The sequence below is a fragment of the Sphaeramia orbicularis genome, chromosome 4 (genome assembly GCF_902148855.1).
Source record: "Sphaeramia orbicularis chromosome 4, fSphaOr1.1, whole genome shotgun sequence".
Classification (NCBI taxonomy): Eukaryota; Metazoa; Chordata; class Actinopteri; order Kurtiformes; family Apogonidae; genus Sphaeramia; species Sphaeramia orbicularis.
This window is the reverse complement of record NC_043960.1, coordinates 41,703,119-41,725,423: the sequence shown is the minus strand read 5'-3', so window position 1 is coordinate 41,725,423 and position 22,305 is coordinate 41,703,119. Positions and strand designations below refer to the sequence as shown.

The following is a 22,305-nucleotide window of genomic DNA, read 5'->3' as shown; positions in this document are numbered from 1 at the left end:
CCATCATCATGATTAATCTGATTAAAAAATTTTAACACAATTAACCCTTCTGCAGAATGACTCTGAACGTCTATACCAACACATTATGGGCAGTTTGTCCAAGTGGAGTTACTGCTGCACATGCGCAAATGGGCTGTTGATCCGGTAGTGACAGGCAGCAGAACCAACCCATAAAGATGGAAGACGCTAAACAGCAGGTTGGCCCTCTGGAATGAAATATGAGGACAAAACAAAAAACAAAAAACAAGACAGAACAGTTGTTTTGTTTTAAGTTGTTTTGTTGAAACTGTTGAAAGTGTTTAACAAACAAGTTAAGTTCATATATATTCCCTTTTTTCTTGAATCTGTTTGCTCATGTAAAATGAAATGCAATTAATATAGATTAAAAATTAATGATATTTAATCATGATTAATCAAAATTAATCCACAGCAACCCTGTGATTAATCTGATTAAAAATTTGAATCATTTGACAGCGCTAGTTTTTATATATAAGAGTAGGTTACAACTCTCTTTTTCTTTCAGTAAATCCCAAAAACAAAATTGCACAAACGTATATAAGATATACAAAATGCATGAAAACACTAGACTTATTTTTCAACAGGATGCTTTGTCCTAATCCCAGTCCTGTGTTCCTTTCCACAGATACATTCAACAGTATCCTCCTTTCTGTTTCCTTCTTTTGTATAATGTCACTCATATATGTGTGTGTAGTATAGTAGTGATAGTGTGTGTGTGTGTGTGTGTGTGTGTGTGTGTGTGTGTGTGTGTGTGTGTGTGTGTGTGTGTGTGTGTGTGTGTGTGTGTGTGGCTTCAGTCTGAGGCAGCAGAAGTCTGTGTGTGACTAACAGTGTTCGTCAGACCAGAGGAGTCAGTCACACAGTACACATCCACCAGAGACACTTCACCACACCGTGGACCCACTGCGCGCCGTGCAGATGACGATCAGGGAGAGCTACGATGACGGATAGACCCTCATCCACTCCTGAAGGAAGACTTTATCATGATTCTGGGATGGGTCGAGACAGTGGGTAAATTTAAGGCTTGTTTTCCATGTTTTCACAGTCGCCTTTAGTGGTTGAGTGCTGTGTGACGCGTTACACCTGTCCGCGCACCATCTCTGATCCACCTAAAATAAGAGCCATGTACATTATGTGGACAATAAATGAGAAATAATCTGTATATCTTTACATAATCATCAGTAAATATTGCTTGATTTCTTTCTCTTTTTTTGTACCTGTGGTTAATCCAGCATCTCCTCTGGTTATGTAAGACAAAGACTAGAAGACATTTATTGATAACTGACAGACAAAATGTCCCAGACATGGTTCATCTTCTCTGTCCTCACTGTGATGGCTTTGCAGCTTTGCAAAGGTATGTTCTTATCATTATTTATTGCATAAAAATAAATGTATGTGTATCATAAGGTCAACATAAAACTGTCACAGAATATGTTAATTTAAAGACTGTGGAAGGTCATTGATTGTCATTTCTCTGTTTTATGAACTAACATGAAGTTATGTTTAAGATCTTATCACAGCCTCTTATCTAACTACCTCTAAAATGCTCAGATCACATGTCCATGAAAGTAATGGATGTTTTCATTTCCTTATTTTCCTTATCTGTGCTCTTTGTTGCTTTTACCAGACTAGCTGCTGAGGTGAAGTACATGTAAGATGTCTTTTGTCTGTTTAGGTGAGAAACCATGCATCATCAAGTCCAGTGCTGGTACTGTGGTGCAGCACAACTCCAGTTTTCAGGTCTTCTGCATCTTCACCCTCACATGCAAACAATCAGCGTTGTGTGACCACCCACCCCAACGACACACACACAAAACCTTCAATTCCACAACCATATATTTTGATGTGGTGAACATTCAAAAGAACCGGACATTTAGTTGTGTGTGTGACGACTCTACACGTGATCCCTGTGGAATAGACATCTCAGCTGGATGTGAGTATGACTGTGTTTATGCACTGGTTTGTCTCTTAACTGAAGTGACTGAGTGAATCAGCAGTTACAGGGTGTGACATTAACAGAGAGCTTTGTGTGTGTATTCATTTATTATAAGAGGAATTCCTCTAATGAGGTGCTTTAATAGTCTATTTCCAGTTTATGCAGCTTCATACTTCTACTTCACTACATCTTAGAGGCAGATATTGCAGTTTTGACTCCACTATATGTATCTGACGGCTGTAGTTACCTTAACAGGACTATTTCCATCTCTTTCTTGACCATGTATCTCCAAACACAGTGGATTTGAATATAAAATTCAAGGGTTATGGTTTAAAGCTCTTGGATGTGATTGAAAATGCATTGCCCCAAAGCTGAAAACTTGTTTATGAGCTTGAGAAAAGTTGGCTTTTTGACAAGACAGTGATACTAAAACCAGTGGTGCAGCTTGTCATTAGGTAAGGCAGGTAGCTGCTTGGGGCCCCTAAGCCAGCAGGGGCCCCCAAAGGACCAACAGACTTGACACAAACTGTCTAAAGAATAAGTTCACTACACAGCGGCAGGGAGAAGCTGCAGTAACAACTAGCAGTCTCAAATTCTCTGAACGGGCCCCCTGTGTCCAAATTGCCCCTCCCTCACCTGTCTGTCTCTGTCAGAGTCAGATATTGCATGCAGGTTGTGTGCTATGTGTGTGTGTGTGTGAGTATATATATATATATATATATATATATATATATATATATATATATATATATATATATATATATATGTATGTATATATATATAGCTTGGGGCCTCAGGGGACCCTTTCTGCACCACTGACTAAAACACATGATGATCTTAAAGAATATGATTAACTACCCACATTTTCACCATGTGTACTTAAATAAAATCCTCAAATGAACTTAACATCTACAACAAACAACATCTGTATTAATACAAACACATTATATGTAAAAGTCAAACCCTGACAGTGACCGTGTCTTTGCACAGTGACTACATTTATCACATGCGATGGACTATTTTCACAGTCATATTAGTCGTTTTAGTTTAGTAAATGACCTGAGTACTTCTTCAACCACTGATTATTTGAGACATAGCTGGTTCTGCTTTCTTTTTCTTCCTGGGTGCACACAGTCTGTTTGTTGTAAGCTGAGTACATATAAGTGTCAAAAGCTAAGTGTGATAAGCTGTTTATTCTAAAACAAGCACTGGGGTTTTTGAAAATAAAATTGTTCATTGCCACATACCACACACAAGTTCCCTACCTGTGAATATGCACTAAATGCTTTCTACATGAACACAACAACAGTTTAGAAATGGTGAAATGAAAAACCAACGGAGGACATTACACATCAAACAGCAATGGGACCTGGAGTTGAATACAGTAACAGATGAAGGTTTATGGGAGGATGTTCCAAATGTCATAAGGGGATTGGAAGCCAATACTGGAAAGAGTCAAAACAAGACTCTTCAGAACCCCACTGAAGACTTTTATTTCCAAACTCACCTCTAATGATAAGTGCTGGAGGAACTATGGTATGGTGGGTGATCATACTCATATATTTTGGGATTGCCCAAAAATACGGACATTTTGGAAAAATATCAAAGAAGCGCAGGAAAAATTTTTGGAAAGAGACCTTCCCATGGAGCCTTCATTGTTTTTATTAGATGTGCTTCCTAATCACCTGTTTACTACAGAAGAGTGTTATATATTGCATGTTTTGCTGATGATTGCTGTATATTATTAACTGGCTGAAGCCTGAACCTCCTGTGATAATTCACTGGTTGCAGAAAGTAAAACATGTCCTCATGATGGAGTACAAGACTGCTCAGTTACAGCTAAAAGTACCTCTTTTTTGGACTGTCACTGAATATTTGGGTTAAGATTCCTATACCTTCGCTGCTTAAATTTTGTTTGAATTACTTGTATTGTGGTGGAAACTCTTGTCTATGTGGTTTCCCTCTCCATGTACAACCTTAACAAAGTTGGAGATTCATGTTCATAATGTGTACGTGATCTATTTCTGCATTGTTGTTTGTACGTGATGGATGAGGCCCAATCTCAAGATGTGGGGTCTGTTTATGTTCATATTTTTTCTTTTTTTTTCTCATTAATGATGTTAATTGTCTGTTATGGAAAAAAGATGGCAACAAGGTAAAAAAAAAAAAAAAAGAAATTTTATGCAAGTTGTATGACTGCAGTTCCAAATGTCACCAAAAAAACCAAGCTAAGTTTTTCAATTTGATGTATTTGACTCATCATCTCATTCCTCTTTTTGTTTCAGACCCACCTGATCGTCCCAACAACATTTCTTGTGTTCACAAAGTCACACATCCTCAAAGTGGAGTTGTGATCTGCTCTTGGAACAGAGGATGGGATACTTACCTTTGGAATACTGCAAACCTATGGTGAGTTTGGAAGAGAGGCTACAAGAAAGTCTCCAAAACATCTCACAGTTTGGCATTACATTACTTGAACACAGAGGTGTCAAGTAACGAAGCACAAATACTTCATTACTTTACTTATGTAGAAATTTTGGTTATCTATACTTTACTGGAGTAATTATTTTTCACCTGACTTTTTACTTCAACTCCTTACATTTAAAAATAGCCTCGTTACTAATTTTGGCTTATCCAGATAAATTGTGCCATCTGGATAGAATGAATTTGATTGTGCTTAGATGGCAAGTATACACATATACCATTCTGACACCCTATTGGTTTGTATGCAATCCATTGCACCTGCACATTACACAAATCACGTCACCCTCCATCAAGGACATAGCAGATGTACAGGGGTTGGACAAAATAATGGAAACACCTTCACCTCAAGATGATAATGCCCCAATCCATACAGCTAGAATTGTTAAAGAATGGCATGAGGAACATTCTAATGAAGTTGAGCATCTCGTATGGCCGGCACAGTCCCCAGACCTCAACATTATTGAGCATTTATGGTCAGTTTTAGAGATTCAAGTAAGACGTTGATTTCCACCGCCATCATCTCTAAAAGAGTTGGAGGGTATTCTAACTGAAGAATGGCTTAAAATTCCTTTGGAAACAATTCACAAGTTGTATGAATCAATACCTCGGAGAATTGAGGCTGTAATTGCCGCAAAAGGCGGACCTACACCATATTAAATTATATTTTGTTGATTTTTAAGGTGTTTCCATTATTTTGTTCAACCCCTGTATGTAGCCTAGTATGAAGATGTCCTTGGCAGACACTCAAGAGAACTCAAGCAAAATGTCCCAACCAAGCACCAGCGAGGAGGTTGGTAGCAGCCAGGAAGACCATTTTCAATGTAGAGCAGGTTGTCCAGTAACTGAAGGGTTGGCAGTTCGAATCCCTCTCTGTCCTAGTCATGTGCTTTTGTGTCCTTGGGCAAGACACTTCACCCTCCTTGCCTCCAGTGCTGCTACTCACACTGGTGTATGAATGCGTATGAATGTTTGTTGGTGGAGGGCAGCTGTGGCTACATATGTAGTTTACGGCCATCAGAGTGTGAACGTGTGAGTGAATAAATAATGGATCTACTGTACATGCTTTGAGTATGTGTAGTGGCTGTATTCATGCGTTGTGTTAGATATGACAAAACCGAACTTCTTTGGACACTTGCCGTTTATTCCTGGCAGAAAAGTATACAGTCAGTCTCATTAGTAACACCAGAGCCTTGTTCGCACACTGCTAATCTAAAATTAAAAAAAATCAAAGTTAGCTAACATGTTACCACATGTTAATCATGCTATGAACATATAATTAAGAATACTGTCATTTTCATTCCAGAATATGCTCAGCCGATAGGAAGCTAAGCTTTACACAAATATAATGGTGTAATACAGTCACATAGATATGAAATTAAAATTTTAAAAAATGTAAAATAATGACGGGACTGACAACGTTTGTACGTACCAGGTAGACAGCACAGCGAAACTGTTGCTTTCTCCCTGGGGTGCACGACCCTAGTCTGCAGGGGTGTGGCGTTCAATGGCGATAAAATAAAATTGTAATTAATACAGTAACAGTGTGAGATGGCAAATGGAATCACACACTACATACATTAACTCCATTACATATGCATTCATAGAAAAGCCCTATATAAATCCAATCCATTATTATTATTATTATTATTATTATTATTATTATTATTATTATTACTGAAACAGGTAGTTTAGTGCATCCCAACTTTTTCAACATTAACATTTTAATATAACGTCATAGTCATTATGGCCTTTAGAAAAATGATTTTTGGGGAGGTGGGGTAGTGCACTATAGGCCCCTGTAGTGTGGCCTAAGCTTTTGTCCTAATGGATTTTTTCCCCTTACATTTACTTTTATATTTTAAGTAGTTTTGAAACTAGTGCTTTTACACTTTTACTTGAGTAAAAAGCTTGAGTTGACACTTACACTTCTACAGAAGTCTGTTTAAACCTTAGTATCTATACTTCTACCTGAGTAATGAATGGGAATACTTTTGACACCTCTGCTTGAGCTGTGAAAATCAAATATGTTTTTCAGGGTGAGAACTGTGTCTGGAAACCACACCGAGCCACCAAAGTCCTACAGAGTCTCCAGTAAAGGAACTGACTCCCAATCAGCTACTTTCAATGTGTCCACATCTGTCCAGTCCATCTCTGTGTGGGTCTGCACTGAAAATAAGCTCGGCTCTGCAGTGTCAGACACCATTAACTACACCCTCAGTGATATTGGTAAGAATGCAGAAGAATCATTTATCCATAAAGATCTCATTTCATTCGTCAGGTAGTTGATGGTCAGACCTGTCATTCTTGTCTGGAGCGTCGCACAGACACCACGTGATTATTTTTATCTTGACATTGTGTGGTATTTGATTTTGTTTCTTATAGCCTCTTTTTCAACTAATCTGCGAGTACAATTATGATTTATAATAACGGTGTAGATTATATTTGTTTTCACACTACTTTTTCTATAGAAAACATGTAAGTACACTTTGTGGCTTGTTTCATTGTGTCATTGTTTTTTCAGTTAATAGGAAAATGTGCAGGACTTTTTGGTTTACCTGTGCACTATGTTGACTGTGTTTATCTGAACAGCGATGCCCTCAGCTCCTGTTCTCAGCCAAGCCCACTGCTCCTCACGACATTGTGACATCACAGTGACTCAGCCAGTGAGGACTCAGCATCTGGAGATCCAGTACAGGACCGGACAAGAGGGCTGGACAACTTTTCCAGACACAGTAAGAAGTCGTACCTGTTCACTTTTACTCCGAATGGAAAGATTTAGTGTCATCAAATGAGATCTTGACTGAGATAACGCAGAAGGTCGCTTAACACCTCTGAGAGCACAGGGCTGAGGTTTGTTCTTCTGCTGATTCAAAACCAAAGGTAGATATGAGTGATAGGTAGTCTGTTGTGTGCACATGTGAAATCAATTGAAAATAAGATGCCTTTTCATTTTCAGGTTTTCTTAGATGTTGACTTGTAAAATGTCTTCCAAGAGGCTAAAACAGTTAAAAAACACATAGAAATAAAACAATAAAGATCATCTGCAGCAGTGTCACACATATCACATTCCACACTTACTATCAACTTTATGTTCTTCTATTCCACTACATTTCAGAGACAAATGTGATGAATTCTTACAGCTTAGTTCCTGTTTAGGTTATAGTTTTTATCCCCGTCCTGTTCAGTGAAAACCATGTATGGGCTAATTTTGAATGCTCATAAATTTTAGGATGAAGTTATCCTTTATGGGTTGAGTAAAATCTCCTTCCACAAGTTGAATGACCACATAAAGACTGGACAATGCCAGGATCCATCAGGCTAAAACTGTGAAAGAATGGTTCAGAAAGCAAGGACTGACCTTCAGAGTCCAGACCTGAACCCTGCTGAGAAACTTTGTTGTTGTGCTGGAGAAGACTTTATATGCACTGCAAAAAAGGGGTGTCAAAAAGCAAGATAAAAACACTAAATCTGAGGAAAAAGGTACTCACAACAAGTGAAATATCTGTCCATGCAGCAGGAGAACTTCACTTGAAAAGGTTTCTTGATTTAAGATTGTTAAATCTAGAAATAAGCATGTCTACAGATGCATGAACACTTAAAATAAGAAATTAACTCTTAAAAGAAAATAAATTATCTAATACTTCTAAATCGTTGAATTGAAGTTTTTATATCCCGGTAAGAGCCAAATAATTTGCAGTGTAGCGGTCCAACTCTCTAGCGTCAATGCAAGATCTGGGACAAAAACTAATATAACTCTGGAAGGAAATAAATGGGGTGACATTTATTATGTTATTGCATAAGCTTTGTGTTACATAAATGATGCCATGGTGTGTGGGACCTTTGGCCAGGCACTGTATATAATATAATATAATATAATATAATATAATATAATATAATATAATATAATATATAAAAATAAGTCAGGAATGTAGGATAAAGCGGGTTCAGAAAATGAGTGAGTGAGAAGTCAGGAATGTGATGCATGACTTTCTGAACTGTTTTTATTTTATTTTAGTTTTTGTTTAAAGTGCATATCAATATTGTACACCACTTTTACCAAAATGTGCTGCTGTGGTGACAGTGGTCCACCCTTGAGTTGGTACTATGTAAACATTAATGCTTCATTGCTAAAGACATAAATACATGTTGAACTCAGAGTTATCCTCCTCTATGTAAAAGCAACAGTTGACAAAGGGATGGCAAGAGGTTTTCACATGGTGGCAAGGAGGAGTGTACATGGGAACTGAATATATATGGAAACCCATTCAACAAAAGATCCATTAAAATACTACAAAATATATGACACATGTATCATGCCCTATATCAATGCACTACACGTGTTCTTAATGCAAAACAGGAACAAGACCAGTGTTCAAACAAAATATAACTGGTGTTCTTTAGAAGTATTAAGAGCAAATGCACATATTCCACTTCAAGTAAAAGTTCAGCTTTGTTAAAAATGACAGTACTTGCCTGAAGGTGTAGTGGACCAGATGAATAAAGCATTTTTTTTTATTATTACCATTTCCATGCAACAGTGCTTTGTTCATACACTATTTTAAGACCATAAGTGGGGAACTGAGCGTGAGCTAAAGTCAAATAAATAAAGTCTAACATAGTCCTATTTTGGTTTGCAGAGTGGGCAGCAGGTCCGGCCCATCACCTTTCTGGAGCCCTACAGGTTGTACCAGTTCCAGGCCAGATCCAGGTTCAGCAATGGACACTGGAGCGAGTGGAGCACTCAAATATCAAACTGGACTCAAGAAGAAGGTAAGTAAACATTTAACCCTCTGCTCTTGATTGTACATTTATACATTACTGAGCCTCCTGAGGAAAGCACTGCTGTTTTGAACACAGAGCTGAATGAATACATACAGTATCTCTGTGGCATTTTGCCTGGCATCTACCAGACAACAACGGGTTTCCTTTGCTTTGATTATGTTTGTATTACCAGTTTATCGCTGTTTGTCTGGAGGATACGCATTAGCCACCGAAACAATCTTTTTTGGGTTCTGTGTTGAGATAACTTTCCTACTATCCTTTGGTGATAAGTCGCAGTGGCTGATGATCAGATTATAATGAAACAGAGTAAACAGGCTGTGGCTTTGTCTTATCAGTTGTGTATTGTACAAGTGTGTGCAGTGGTGAAGAGGATGTAGATGGAAAAAAACAGCACTACTGATGGTGTACAGATATGTGTGCCTATAGATGTGTTAGCAAATGAATCAGCTTTCAGCAGATCATCATCGTTTATCTTAGAAAACAGCCGCTGATGAGATATTTTTGTCGATGCTGACTTTAAACCGGATATTTTCTGTTGTTCAACCCGGTAATGAGAGGATAGATAAGACTATCGTCGCTGCAAACAGATCACAGGTCCACCTCTCCAAGAAGCCGCGAACATTTAGTCAAGTTATTTTATTTGTACCCGTAGGCACATTTGTGTTGCAGCATGTCGCATCCACTTTCCACAGAGGTGTGAAAGTCAGATGACACACTCTTCAGATATGCTTGTAGAAAGTAATATGCAATAACAAAAAAAGAGGTCATTTTGTGTGTACAGAGTGAAGTAGCTTCCAAAGCCTATTACTTCAACAGAGTATGTTAAGACTCCATCAAATCCACAAATCAACCAGTAATTACCAATAATAGGAGCGCATTTATTATATTTTGCTCCATTTGTACTTTGACTTTGTGTTTGTATTCCTGGACATTTCACAGGGAAAGTGTTTTTAATTGGCTCTACATTGAAAAATCACAGCGTGAAAATACTCTTAGTGATGAAGTCAGAATCATACATAAAAATATACAGTAAAACTTATATAACTTATTTTTACTAGTGTTATTTCAAAGTCCATTTTTGTGGTAACACCACCATACTTTTATTTAAATAAAAGTCTCAGTTTAGGGCCTTTAATTTAAAATGGGGTTTATGCATTATATTTCTGTTTTTACTTACGTAATAGTAGTAGCTCTTCCACCTCTAGCTGAAGTGACACCAACAGGGAAGTGGTCTCAGACTAGTCCTCGTGTTAACATGTGACTATAACAACAGAAAGTCAACAACATCAGTCTTGTCATTATAATACTGAAGTGAAATTTAACCAGTAACTGACTGCAAGGTGACAGGTTCATGTGCTTTGGAAAATGTAAGTGTGTGTATGTGTGGCTCATGTTTAGACAGTGTTAGACAGTTAACAGTGTAGTGTCACACATACTGTACATGTACATATTTGACCACTGATGTCTTTTCTTTTCATACATGTTTCTGTTACACACACTAGTGTTGTCTCAGCGTTATAGTAGAGGAAAGTACTGCACTTGGGTCTCTTCCTGTGATGAAACGCAGTCAGCTCCATAAAGACCCAGTGTGACTTTTGTGACAGTTTCCAAATGAATTTTTCTCTCTATTTAACCTTTCTTAAGTGATTTATCACCATTTATTATAATATTATCCTCTGTATTTTTCATTTTTTCAGTGAAAATCGGGTATTTTCCTATATTCAATTCACTGATCCTGTAGATGTTCATAAAGGCTCAGATTGAAGTTGAGGGTTGTTTGATAAAAAACAGAGAAAACTGGAGAAAAAGTCACTTTTTCAGTAAAGTTTATGATTAACTGAACCTAAAAACAAGTGTCTCCATCCACTGTTAAACTAAGGCTAGGTTCAGACTGCAGGTCTTAATGCACAATTTGGATTTTTTGTGAAATCCAATTTTTTTGTGTGCTCATTCATATTACACATTAAATCCCATTTCTATCAGTTTTGAGTATGAGCTGAATGTGACCCTGAAGTGACCCACATGCACAAAAGAGGTCCTGACGGAATACGAGACCACACAGGTGTGGAGGAAAAATGATAATTCTGTCTAAGCAGTTTGTCTAAACTTTGTATTTGTCATTCTGACGATGTTAAACTTTGTACTTGCTATACTGAGCAAATCATTAAAATCCAATCAAAACCCAGACACTGTAGGAACATGTGATGGAACTTAGGTAAACATGTTTACATGACCTGCACAGTACAAAGGCTAGCAGACTGGACCCTGTTTGCAAACAGTGAGACTTTATCTCTGAATCTGTGTATTGATCATTGCTGCTTATCGTTGGTTGTTCTCTTCAATTTGAAACATCATTTTGTAATAAAATTTAGAACTCTACAAGCTCATTGTGCTTTTTTCTCACCGTAAGGTTTAGGCTCCGACAACAGGCAGGCATTGTGTTTACAGAAGTGAATATGAACGGATGCAGAATTGTGATGTTTGTCGCATTTCAACGCATTAAAGGTCAGATAAATGCGACCTGACCGTTCAAACTGAAGTCACGCTGCAAAAAATCTGATATGTATTGGATTTAGGACCACCAACATGTTGGATTTGTGCTGTTCAAACTGTCTTTAACAGATCAGATACATTTCACATGTGAGCAAAAAAATCAGATTGGGCCACATTTGCCTGCAGTCTGAACGTGGCCTTTGTGGATTTTACTGGTTACTCAATGTTGTACAGTAGAAGATGACGGTGTTTTTCAGTGTTTACTACGGAGCCTCTGAACATCCAAATGGGTCATATCTGATGACTATGAAAAGATGACAAACTGTATTTTATACCAATTATTTACATGTATTGATAGAATTAGTGGATAAACAGGTATTAAATATTTTAGATCCATAGATGCTTTTGGTCACTGGAGGTTGTTTTGGGTCTTTATGGGGTTTAATCTGAATGAAACAGTTAATTCACCTGATACAGCAGAGGGTTAGTTGTCATTTACATAAGAAACAAAGAGAAACCTCCGTCATGAACATGCATCTATATTAGATTTTACTTCACATATTGAAGGCTGATGTAGAGTTTTCTGCAGTTGCTACTCAAAGCTGTGTGACACTAACATAATCTAAGATGTGGAGTGGATATTTCTTTCCAAGTATTTCATACATTTTGTTGAAAGTACTGAAAAAAACCCAAAGTATGTTGCAGTGGTGTGGTTTATTCACTCCCAGTATACGGTGGGATTAAACACACAGAGTGGAAGTCTGAGAGTGTGAGCTGAAAGGGGATCACAGCATGGAGTATGAGATACACTATATTCAAACAAGGGTCATGAGCATATTAAAAGGTACTCAGGAAGGTAACAAAGGAGGGCGGGGGTGTCAGGACCCACAGGTTTGAATACCAAAGAACCTGAACTAGAGACAGGCTGAAGACCTGCATAAAGGAAATCAACGGGGGGTCATTGTCAGAGACCTACACCAATAGAGGAAGTGATTTGATGAAAAGGCTGTGGGGTTTTTGTTCTTCTTCCTCAATAGAAAAGTCAATATCAGTAAAACTCTAAAGGTCGAAGCTTCCTCATACATGATGACATTGGTCTTTGCTAACACCTCGCTCTTGTTTTCCAGCTCCTGCTAAAAAGTTGGATGTGTGGTTCACTGAACCCAACACTGAATTAAACTCTGTGAGAGTTTACTGGAAGGTACGTTTTAATCCAACCTCATCATAAGGTTTAAGTATAGTTAAATTGCATTTGTGGTGACATTGTGCAATCTGATTAAACTCTGGCATCTTTCTGAGTGACACTTGGTGATCTTTTAACTTGACTACTCTGTTCTGCACAACGTAAAGGTCAAACTTTGACCACTTCTGAGGTGTGATGCTGATGCTCACACACGTTCACACCCTTTACCACACACACATAAAATACATTAAAATAGTGAGAGATAACTGAAACCTGACGCCAGACACCACAGTTTCAGTTTACAAGAAACCAGGAGCTGCACAGAAATGATGTGTCTTCCAAACTGTTGCAATATGCTGAAGCATCCTGTAAGACCTGTAATCCCCAACTCACATTATAAACAGCGAAATATGTGGTGTTGAACTCTGCAATTAACTTCATTCATTTTTTTCATTTTTCTGAATGCAGGAGGCAAACATCTCCATTGCCAGAGGAAGGATTGTGCGGTACATAATCAGAGTTTCCAGGCAGAGCTCAGTGTTGGCCTCCATCAACATCAGCGCAGATGTCAGAAATTATTCAGTCCCATTCTGTGCTGACTGTGAAGTTACTGTGTACTCGTCCAACTCCAAAGGACTGTCTCCTCCTGCCAAAATCACAACTCACCACACAGAGGGTGAGAGCTTGTTCAGTCCTTTGTGGAGTTTCATAACCAAGGAGTGAAGGATCTTTGAACATGATTCATTTCAGGCTGCACCGTTAAACTAAACAAACATGCTCTTCTTTTTTTCAGCTGAGCTCTCTGGTGATGTGCAAGTCAAAGCAGACAACCACGATGTCACCATCTCCTGGAGGAAGCCCAGAACTGCACCGCTGCCTGTTGCATATGTGGTGGAGTGGTACCCAGAGGGCCGCAAGCTGGAGGAGCTACAATGGCTCCGACTGGGCGGTAATGAAGACCACGCTGTGATCACAGGTGTGTCGGCCTCACTAATGCTGTCCCTCCAACTGCCAGTGGCCAGCATGTCTGTGGGCCGTCTGGTTTTTGCCCATACCTTATGGGTGTGGCTTACAGTATATAGGGTGAAATAAAGTACCATTTCTTTAGTTTAGATAGATAGATAGATAGATAGATAGATAGATAGATAGATAGATAGATAGATAGATAGATAGATAGATAGATAGATAGATAGATAGATAGATAGATAGATAGATAGATAGATAGATAGATAGATAGATAGATAGATAGATAGATAGATAGATAGATAGATAGATAACACTTTCCTTTTTTGAATAAGTCAGTAGCAGTTTTCCCCCCAGGTTTTAATAGTGCTGCAGGTCTAAAATCATTCTATTTAAAATAAATATTTCAGCAACTACCTATCAGTAAAACTTCTTTTGATTTATTTTCAAAGTACTGTACTTTTTTTATGAAACTGGGGGTTTTCATTTGTCATTTTTACCACAGACTCTGGAAACAGCATTCCACTGTATGAAGTTTAGCAAATTGTCATTGTTTTTTTTTTTTTGGCATAGTTCTGTATTTTCAAAAATGCACAAAAACATTGATTTATTCCAGATATATTCTTTGCCACCAAATCCTAAAACATCTAGAGAAGCACCCGGAGAGCGCAGACCTCCACCAAGGCAGATCAGTCCCCCACATCGCCACCAAAATTTAATCATTTGTTCCTTGTGCCAGTATCAACATTTCCTAAAAAATTTCATCAAAGTCCGTCCGTAACTTTTTGAGTTATTTTGCTAACAGATAAACCCCAATGAAATTATAACCTCCGCTGTTCCTTGGCAGAGGCAGTAATTCATTTAATTCAGTCATCATTTAATGTTTTCTGAGAGGCAAGTAGCAGCACACTGCAAAATATGACAAGTTGATCTTACTTAATCGAATCTAGGAAACCGGTTGCACTCAAAAAAGGCAAGTAAAAATGATCATTAGTCTTGAGTTCAGTTTACTTCATATCTACTAGTTAAGTTTATTTATTTTAAAGTATCAAGTATAATTAAATTGATGTAAGTGTACACAACTTAAATAACTGATGAAAGCACAATAAAGAATGATCAGTTTGCAGAGTTATTTTTTATTCAAACAAAATATTGTAACAGCAACACACATACATGTAAGCATTACATGGGTAACTTTATACAGTTAGGCACAAACAGAGGTAGAAAAGAAAGTGAAGAGAATAAGACATTTAAATAGTTCAAATCCAGTGGCGGTTGCTCGTCTTTCAGAGAGGGGAAGCTCATTGTCGGCTTACATCAAAAAAATTGTCAAGTTATTTAAACAGAAATTCAGCCCTCCGTTCCATTAGCATTGTCTGCCATCATGTGCACCTTGCTTGATAGCTAGTTCACCCCGACCTAGCCAACAGTATGATTAATTTAACTATCTACAAAATGATATTAAACTCAAACAAGAAATGGTTAAATTATGTAACTGAAACAAGTAAAAATGTTGAAATTATGTTAAATTGAAACAAGGAAGTACAATGAGTGTGTTTTATTTACAGTGCAAGAAATGAACAAGTAATTTCGTTGTGGTTTCTCTCTCGATTTCACAGTAGAATGCGCGACGGTATTAAACTGAACTGTGTCAGTGAAGGAGTAGATCTCAAAACAGCTGTCAGTCAAACTGGATTCAGCCTTTCGACTGATCCTCCAATCAGCACGTGGAAGTCCAGCGTCTAGCCCAGCTGAGCTCCGCCCACAGCTCCATTTACTCCCAGAGACTCCGAGTGTCCGGGGGCGGGACAACATCGTGGCATTTATCCAATTACCGTCCAGTTTTGAGGCAATGAAAAAAAACTATTACACTCAGTCCCATTGAAGTGCATGGACGCTGAGCGTCTACGGGCAAATGCACTGAGCAGAGATCGAATGAGAAAACAGTGCAGCGGGAATGTATGAGATGTGAACAACATCGAGCCCGTTGATTTGTGATAAAGCTGATTCTGAACAAACTCGTCTGTGAGATGAACGTGTTCTAACACATTTGTAGTCAATGAATGGTCAACACAACCATACATATTTGACCATTTAATTTTCACAATTTTAGGGGAAGCTGAGCTTCACTTGCAGTCTGTGAGAAATTGCCTCTGTTAACTTGGATTGGATCTGTTTAGTTTTGGGTTTTTCTTTTTCACAAGAGACTCTCATCATGAAAGATGAGAGAGGAAGGCCTTCTAGCAGCAGCATGACACACGTTTAATAGCAATATAAAACTACAACAAACATGAGTTAAGAGAAGTATAACATAAGAACACTATACACTGTACACTATAAATCAGACGTATAAAAAGATCTGGGTAGCTGAGTAGCTGTATCATCTCATGATATATTCTGTGAGGCAGGTTTGTAACAGACGAGATGAGTGATGTGACAGTACGTGCAGGTGAAATCAGATGTAAAAAGCAAAGCGACTAATACATTGTTCTGTACTTTGGATCAAATTGTGTGCCTTTTTTGCTTGTATCACTCATGTTGCTGTGTTTCCTTCTGCAGATATTAAGCCATTCCTGTGCTATAAAGGGGCAGTCTATGTTTTCTACAATGAGTCCTCAGTGAATAGGAGAGAGTTTAATGGGGTCAGCTCCATGGAGTCCAGTAAGTGGATATCTCAGTAGGCCACTGTTTGTTTTGGTTTGAGTCTTTATTAAGATCAGTGTCAGGTAATTCAGTATTTGCCAAGTTTGATATGGTTTCACTGATTAAAAAAAAAAGGAACATGCATCAATTTTGATTGCATAATGCACTCATGACATTTCAGAAAATCTGAAAAAAGTGAATCTCCCACATTGTGTAACAGCTATCAGCTGTTGCAGAAGTACATGTCAATGACATGACAATTTTCAATAATTAAGTTGAAGTTCTAATCTCTCTCAGTGTACGCATTTTTTTTTTTTTTTATGTTCAAGTTGTGGTTACTATTTCTTTGAGAATATAAAAATGGAAAGGAGTTGAAAAATAAAGCTAAACATTGTAAGGTAGTGTGTATTTTATTATCATTATTATTATTATTATGTTATAATGGGAGACTGGCATTAAAAAAGTAGCATTTAGAAACTGTCGTTGAATCCATGGTATAGGTACGGTACCCTTATTGAAATTTTTTGAATAAGCCATCATAGTCTGCAAAATGTATTATATATTACATTCAAGCTGCATGTTAGGGGTGTTATACCATATTTTTTACGTCATGTTTTGTTATAAACAGTACTAGTACCAGCAAAATATTACAGTGGTCTCAAAGGTTCCCAGACATACTAGAGCTAATATCTCTGTAAGATCCCTGCTGCATACAATTATATACCCTGTTGCCCATAAAAAGTTGGAATAATTTTCAGACGTATTGCCCTTTTTATTCCTATTTATACACATGACTAATCACTTTTCACCTTGTGCTCACCTGTTTAATCCGACTGACCACATCTGATGCAAGAACCCTGATTATACATTTCCCTTTTCTTACCTCCTGTTTTTGTGTTACCTTTTCAGTGTGAACTCTAACACTTTCATTTCTATGTCACTGCTTAAACCAAATCATATCATCACAATTATTGTGCTAATTTGGGTGTATAGGCTGCACTACCTGTGAGTTTGCTCTGTATGACCTTCACTCACAGTATTTATATGTTTTTTGTTTGTTTGTTTGTTTGTTTTTTATACAATTTGAGGGGGGGTATGTTTTTTTTAAATTTCATCTCATCTGTTGAAACTGAAAAATAATAAGTAAAATGCATCTGTGTGGATTGCAGCACCAACAGCTGGTCCATTCGTCAAAGAAAAAGTTGAGGGAAATTTGGTGAAAGTGACGTGGGTAGATCTTCCCCAGGACCAGTGCATGGGCTGCATCACCCACTACACCATCTATTTGGAAAACAGTGATGGATACCAGAGGTCTTGTAAGAGCAATGTTATATTCAACAAGTTTGTAATCCATCTTATTTTCTACAACTGTTATTAAAGTATCTCCTGTGTTGTATTGTTTTAGACAACACATCAGACAGGATGTTCATTATTGCAGACCTGTCTCCAGCTGTCTACACCATATGGATGACCGCCTCCACTGATAAAGGAGAAGGCCTTAAAGGTCAAAAGGTCAAATTCTTCATCCAGCGTAAGCAGCTCTTCAGTTTTCTTTAACATTCAGTCAAGCTAACATAAATGTTTCATCTCAGAGGAAAGTATTGTACTTTTTATTCTTTTACTTTTCTGCCTCATTCTTCTTGCCATCTTTTCCATGCTGAATAAGGTCCTGTTCAATTGTCACAAAGCTGTTTTTCTGAGTTGACTTTTTTGTGAAGTGTGGTCCTCACAAGACAGTGATGCTACAAACTTGATCTTATAGAATATGATGCTGTATTCTAGATTAAACTACACAAACATATATAAAGTACATCAATTGAGCTAATTTTTAATCATGTACAGAATAAAAAATTATACCAAAAGCAGTCTGTGTAAGGTCTTATGCCCAGGTCATCGTTCTCCTTGGTGGTTCTTCTCGGTTCAGCTGGACTTATTTAGCTCTCTTGGATATGAGACAAAACATTTTCAAAAGACTTCTTCAGTGCTGATAGCTGGTGGGGGAATTTGGATTTATAAACCTGTGGGGGGAGGAGTCTGTGTAGGTGTTAATCCATATGCAAATGAATTTAAGTGTTAGGGTCGTAGAGAGGGTCTGGCACTGGGGGGCTGGGTCGTTGGTGGGTATTGTGTGTGAGTTTCAGGGTCGCTGAGGAGGGGGTGAGTCATTGTTCAAGTCCTTCAGGGGGGTTTGTTTGTTTCCAGGTGAGTCCAGCTGTGGTTTCCACAGAACTGCAAGAAGTCTCTTGGATGAGAGACAAAACATTTTCAGAAGAGCTAAATAAGTCCAGTTGAACCGAGAAGAACCACCTAGAAGGATACCAAAAGTATAATTTAAAACAGTAAAACACTGACAGGGACCATTTTACTACATAATGAATACTTTACCTGTTTTGTAACGCTAGTAAACTGCCTGATTTATTTTTTAATTACTGTATCTTCATAAAAATGTACTGTCACCATGCCACTGCCTTTCATCCTTTTATTGTCTGTCTCCATGGTTGCAGAGGAAACCCAGCGATCCGTCCTACTGGTGTGTGGCATCATCGTCCTGGTCCTGATGGTTTTTCTGTGGCTGTGCCAGTGTTCAGCAGTAAAGCAAAGGTACACATGTACTGGTGCATCTCAAAATACATTAGAATATAGTGGAAAAGTCCAATATTGTACTCAATATATAGTATGTTACAATATATTCCAGACTCTTTACATGTGAACTCAAATGTTTGAAGCATTTCTTCCTTTTAATTTTGATTATGACAGACTATAGCTTAGATGCATATGCCGACATAGGAAAAATTTAGCTAATACACTGGTGTACATCGAATAAGTTAAGGGTAAGTTTTGTATATGTTAAAAACACACTGTTAAAATAAAACAAGTGGTTCCAGGCACAACAAACCCCGCCCCCTGCACGTATTGTTTCTTATTTTGGCATCGATCCCCAGCTGATGTCATCATGTTTATGCATGTGCTGATGTCAGCATATCAATTGCCTCTATATATGTACCAAGTTTGAAGTAAATTGAAACAAAATTGATGTTTTTATAGGCATTTAACATTTTGCCCATTATAAATCAACAGGGGAAAAAAAGATTTTAAAAATTTGAACTTTGACCTACTTTTCCCAAAATGTAATGTGATCTATTCAGGGTCACTGATAATCTATAAACCCAATTTGGTATGAATTCAACCAATGGTTTTGTTGCTAGAGAGTTAACAAACAAACAAAGAAACTGAATCAAAAACAATACCCCTTGCCTCCCCTTTGGGGGTGGGCTAACAACAGCTTGACACATTTTCTGTCTACTTGTCATGAGTTTAGAATATATACAACTTCCACTTTCTGATATAACTGCCAGAAAATATTGAACTTTTCCACAAATTTGAATTTTTGGAGATGCACATGTAGATACAAATGATCAGATTCATAAGTCAACTTTTTCAAGATAATAATCCTGAACTGTAGAGGTAGTTCAGTGTTAAATATAAGGTATATATGCATATTTGGCAAGTGCAGAAAATGCATGAAGTTGCTGCTGCAGTGAAAATTAAATGCTAATGTAACACCTTTGCCCATTTCCTCCTCAGGTTCTGGGTGTTTTTTCAGTGCCTTATGCTTGAGGTTGTGCCAGATCCTGCAAACAGCAAATGGGCAAAAGAATGTACTAAAGAGAAGGTAAGTTCAGTAAAAGGGAACTAAAATTCATGCTTTGTTGTAGCTGAATTGTTCCTAATATCAGCCTGTGTGTGTCCAAACAGGGCATGATGGATCTGCAGCTCCCACTGAGTAACTCCAGCATGACGGAGGAGGAGGACGAACCCACTCTCTCTCTTCTGGATGTTCAGGAGTTGCCCAAGATAACCGCTGACACCTTTACACCAACAGTTGTCTCGCCGCTGCTCTGTCCTCAGACCAGCCTGAGCCCCGACACAGAGCCCACCATAGCACTCTACCCTCGGACCGCGTACATTAAGAGCTTCTCCCAGGACTCGGGCAGCTCCAACCACACGTTGACCTCTGCCGACACCAACATGACCATCGACTACATCGCAGCACATGGGCCTGGAATTATGGATGAGGAGGAAGAGGAAGAGGAGGAGGAGTTTATAGAAATGCCTGGTTTCTTTTCCAGTCACATTTTTAAAGACCCACTGGTTTTTGGAGGAAAGTTAACTCTTGATGCGGTCAAAATCGACTGCAGTGAATTCTTTCCAAACAGTTAATGATGGCCGTTCTCAGCTTCCGTAGTTTTAAGAGAATAGACTTCAAGTCAAGGGCACAAGATGATGATGATGACTGGATGCTGCACTTGAAACGAGGAAAACCAGAGCTCTGGATAAACGTTTTGACTGTTACCGAAAATCTCTAGTCCAGATACTCGTCAGTTACCATATTATCGCATTGTAAGCAATTTTTTTTTTTTCCAATTTCAGTGTAATTTTTTTTTAGTTGAGATGTACACTCACTACCTCCTTGCACTCCAGACTGCAATAACATCTCTTTAAAGTATCCAGTAATGCACTTTTTATACCATGCATTACCATTTTGGTCTATAAAACATAAAAACACTGGACACTAATACAGCGTTTCTACAAAGTAAATTTAAGACTAAGACTACTTACAACAGAATTTAATGTCCATCTCACGGCCATACTGGCAAAGATTTGTGAATCCTAGAATTTAGAAAAGTGTACACTGTAAAAAATCTAAATCTTACCAAGTATATGTTTCTCATTTCTAGTCCAAATATCTCATCACACTTAAAATAAGACATAATCACCTAAAGTGTAACTTTTCAGTGAGATATATGAACTTATTTTTAGACAATAGATCTTGAAAATCTTATTTCAAGAAATCTTACCAAGATAATTTTCACTTGTTCCATGGGCAGATTTTTTAGCTTGAATTGAGCAAAAAAAAAAATCTTGAATTAAGCAAAAGAAAAAAATCTGCCCATGGAACAAGTGAAAATTATGTTGGTAAGATTTCTTGAAAAAAGATTTTCAAGATCTACTGTCTAAAAAGAAGTTCTTTTATCTCACTGAAAAGTTACTCTTGAGGTGATTATGTCTAATTTTAAGTGTGATGAGATATTTGGACTAGAAATGAGGAAAAATACACTTGATAAGATATAGATTTTTTCTGGTGTATTTTACTCCAACACCTTGATTCCCACTATTCTGAGTTATTTCTCACCGGGGGCTGCAAAGTTAGCGATAATTGGTTCCTAATTTCTATATAGTGTCAGGTGGGAACAGGTGGAACAGAGTAGACTGTGTCTTTCCTTGCAGCTCGGACATTTAACACAATACAGCGAATAAATTTATGGCAACATAACTTATGACCTACAATATCAAATGCAACACCTTTTAAAGACTTTTTTATGGTATTAAATGCAAATTTGTAAATCCAAGACTTTAGACCCCACAGAACCCTGTAATACAACCACTGACTGTAAGACATATGCCAGTATTATGATCTACAGGTTCTAAATGTCACCAGGTGAAGAGGTATTTAATGTGGATTCTACTACCCCCTGTACCAGTGTTGAAATGCAAATCAACTCTAAATGCTACATGCACAAACACCACCGTGCTGAAAAAGGTTGGATTATTTTGCTTAAAAACTACTGTTTTCAGCTTTTTTCCTTGTCAAATAAAGATGCATTTGATTAATTTAAGCTGATATTTCTTACATTCTTACCACATACTGTAATTTTATTGTAGTAACTTTGGACTGATTTAAGCCAGTTATAGCTAGAAGACACATTCACATCAACATGCAGTTAAATATCTATCCTGTTAC

General features: G+C 37.7%; 1 protein-coding gene across 2 annotated transcripts; it reads left to right on the top strand.

Annotated features, from left to right (window-relative positions):
* The first annotated feature begins 851 nt into the window (after positions 1-851).
* il12rb2 (interleukin 12 receptor, beta 2a) lies at positions 852-21,303 on the top strand. Of its 2 annotated transcripts, none has more exons than XM_030132300.1 (16): positions 852-1,025; positions 1,251-1,372; positions 1,694-1,951; positions 4,240-4,363; positions 6,474-6,664; positions 7,028-7,170; positions 9,076-9,208; positions 12,841-12,914; positions 13,365-13,572; positions 13,690-13,872; positions 16,419-16,520; positions 17,672-17,818; positions 17,908-18,033; positions 19,007-19,103; positions 20,088-20,175; positions 20,259-21,303. In XM_030132300.1, exons 2-16 carry the CDS (start codon positions 1,312-1,314, stop codon positions 20,721-20,723), a joined length of 2,400 nt encoding a protein of 799 aa, XP_029988160.1. In that variant the 5' UTR covers positions 852-1,025; positions 1,251-1,311; the 3' UTR covers positions 20,724-21,303. The 2 variants fall into 2 exon arrangements, with proteins under 2 accessions (XP_029988160.1, XP_029988159.1); XM_030132299.1 differs by having other exon boundaries at positions 852-1,029.
* The last annotated feature ends 1,002 nt before the right edge of the window (positions 21,304-22,305 follow it).

Excerpts from the sequence above, each read along its gene's own strand:
- il12rb2 (XM_030132300.1), top strand. The coding sequence starts at position 1,312 with ATGTCCCAGACATGGTTCATCTTCTCTGTCCTCACTGTGATGGCTTTG. Across the intron at positions 13,873-16,418 it reads AGACCACGCTGTGATCACAG|ATATTAAGCCATTCCTGTGC; the intron begins GTGTGTCGGCCT and ends TTCCTTCTGCAG. Across the intron at positions 17,819-17,907 it reads TGATGGATACCAGAGGTCTT|ACAACACATCAGACAGGATG; the intron begins GTAAGAGCAATG and ends GTATTGTTTTAG.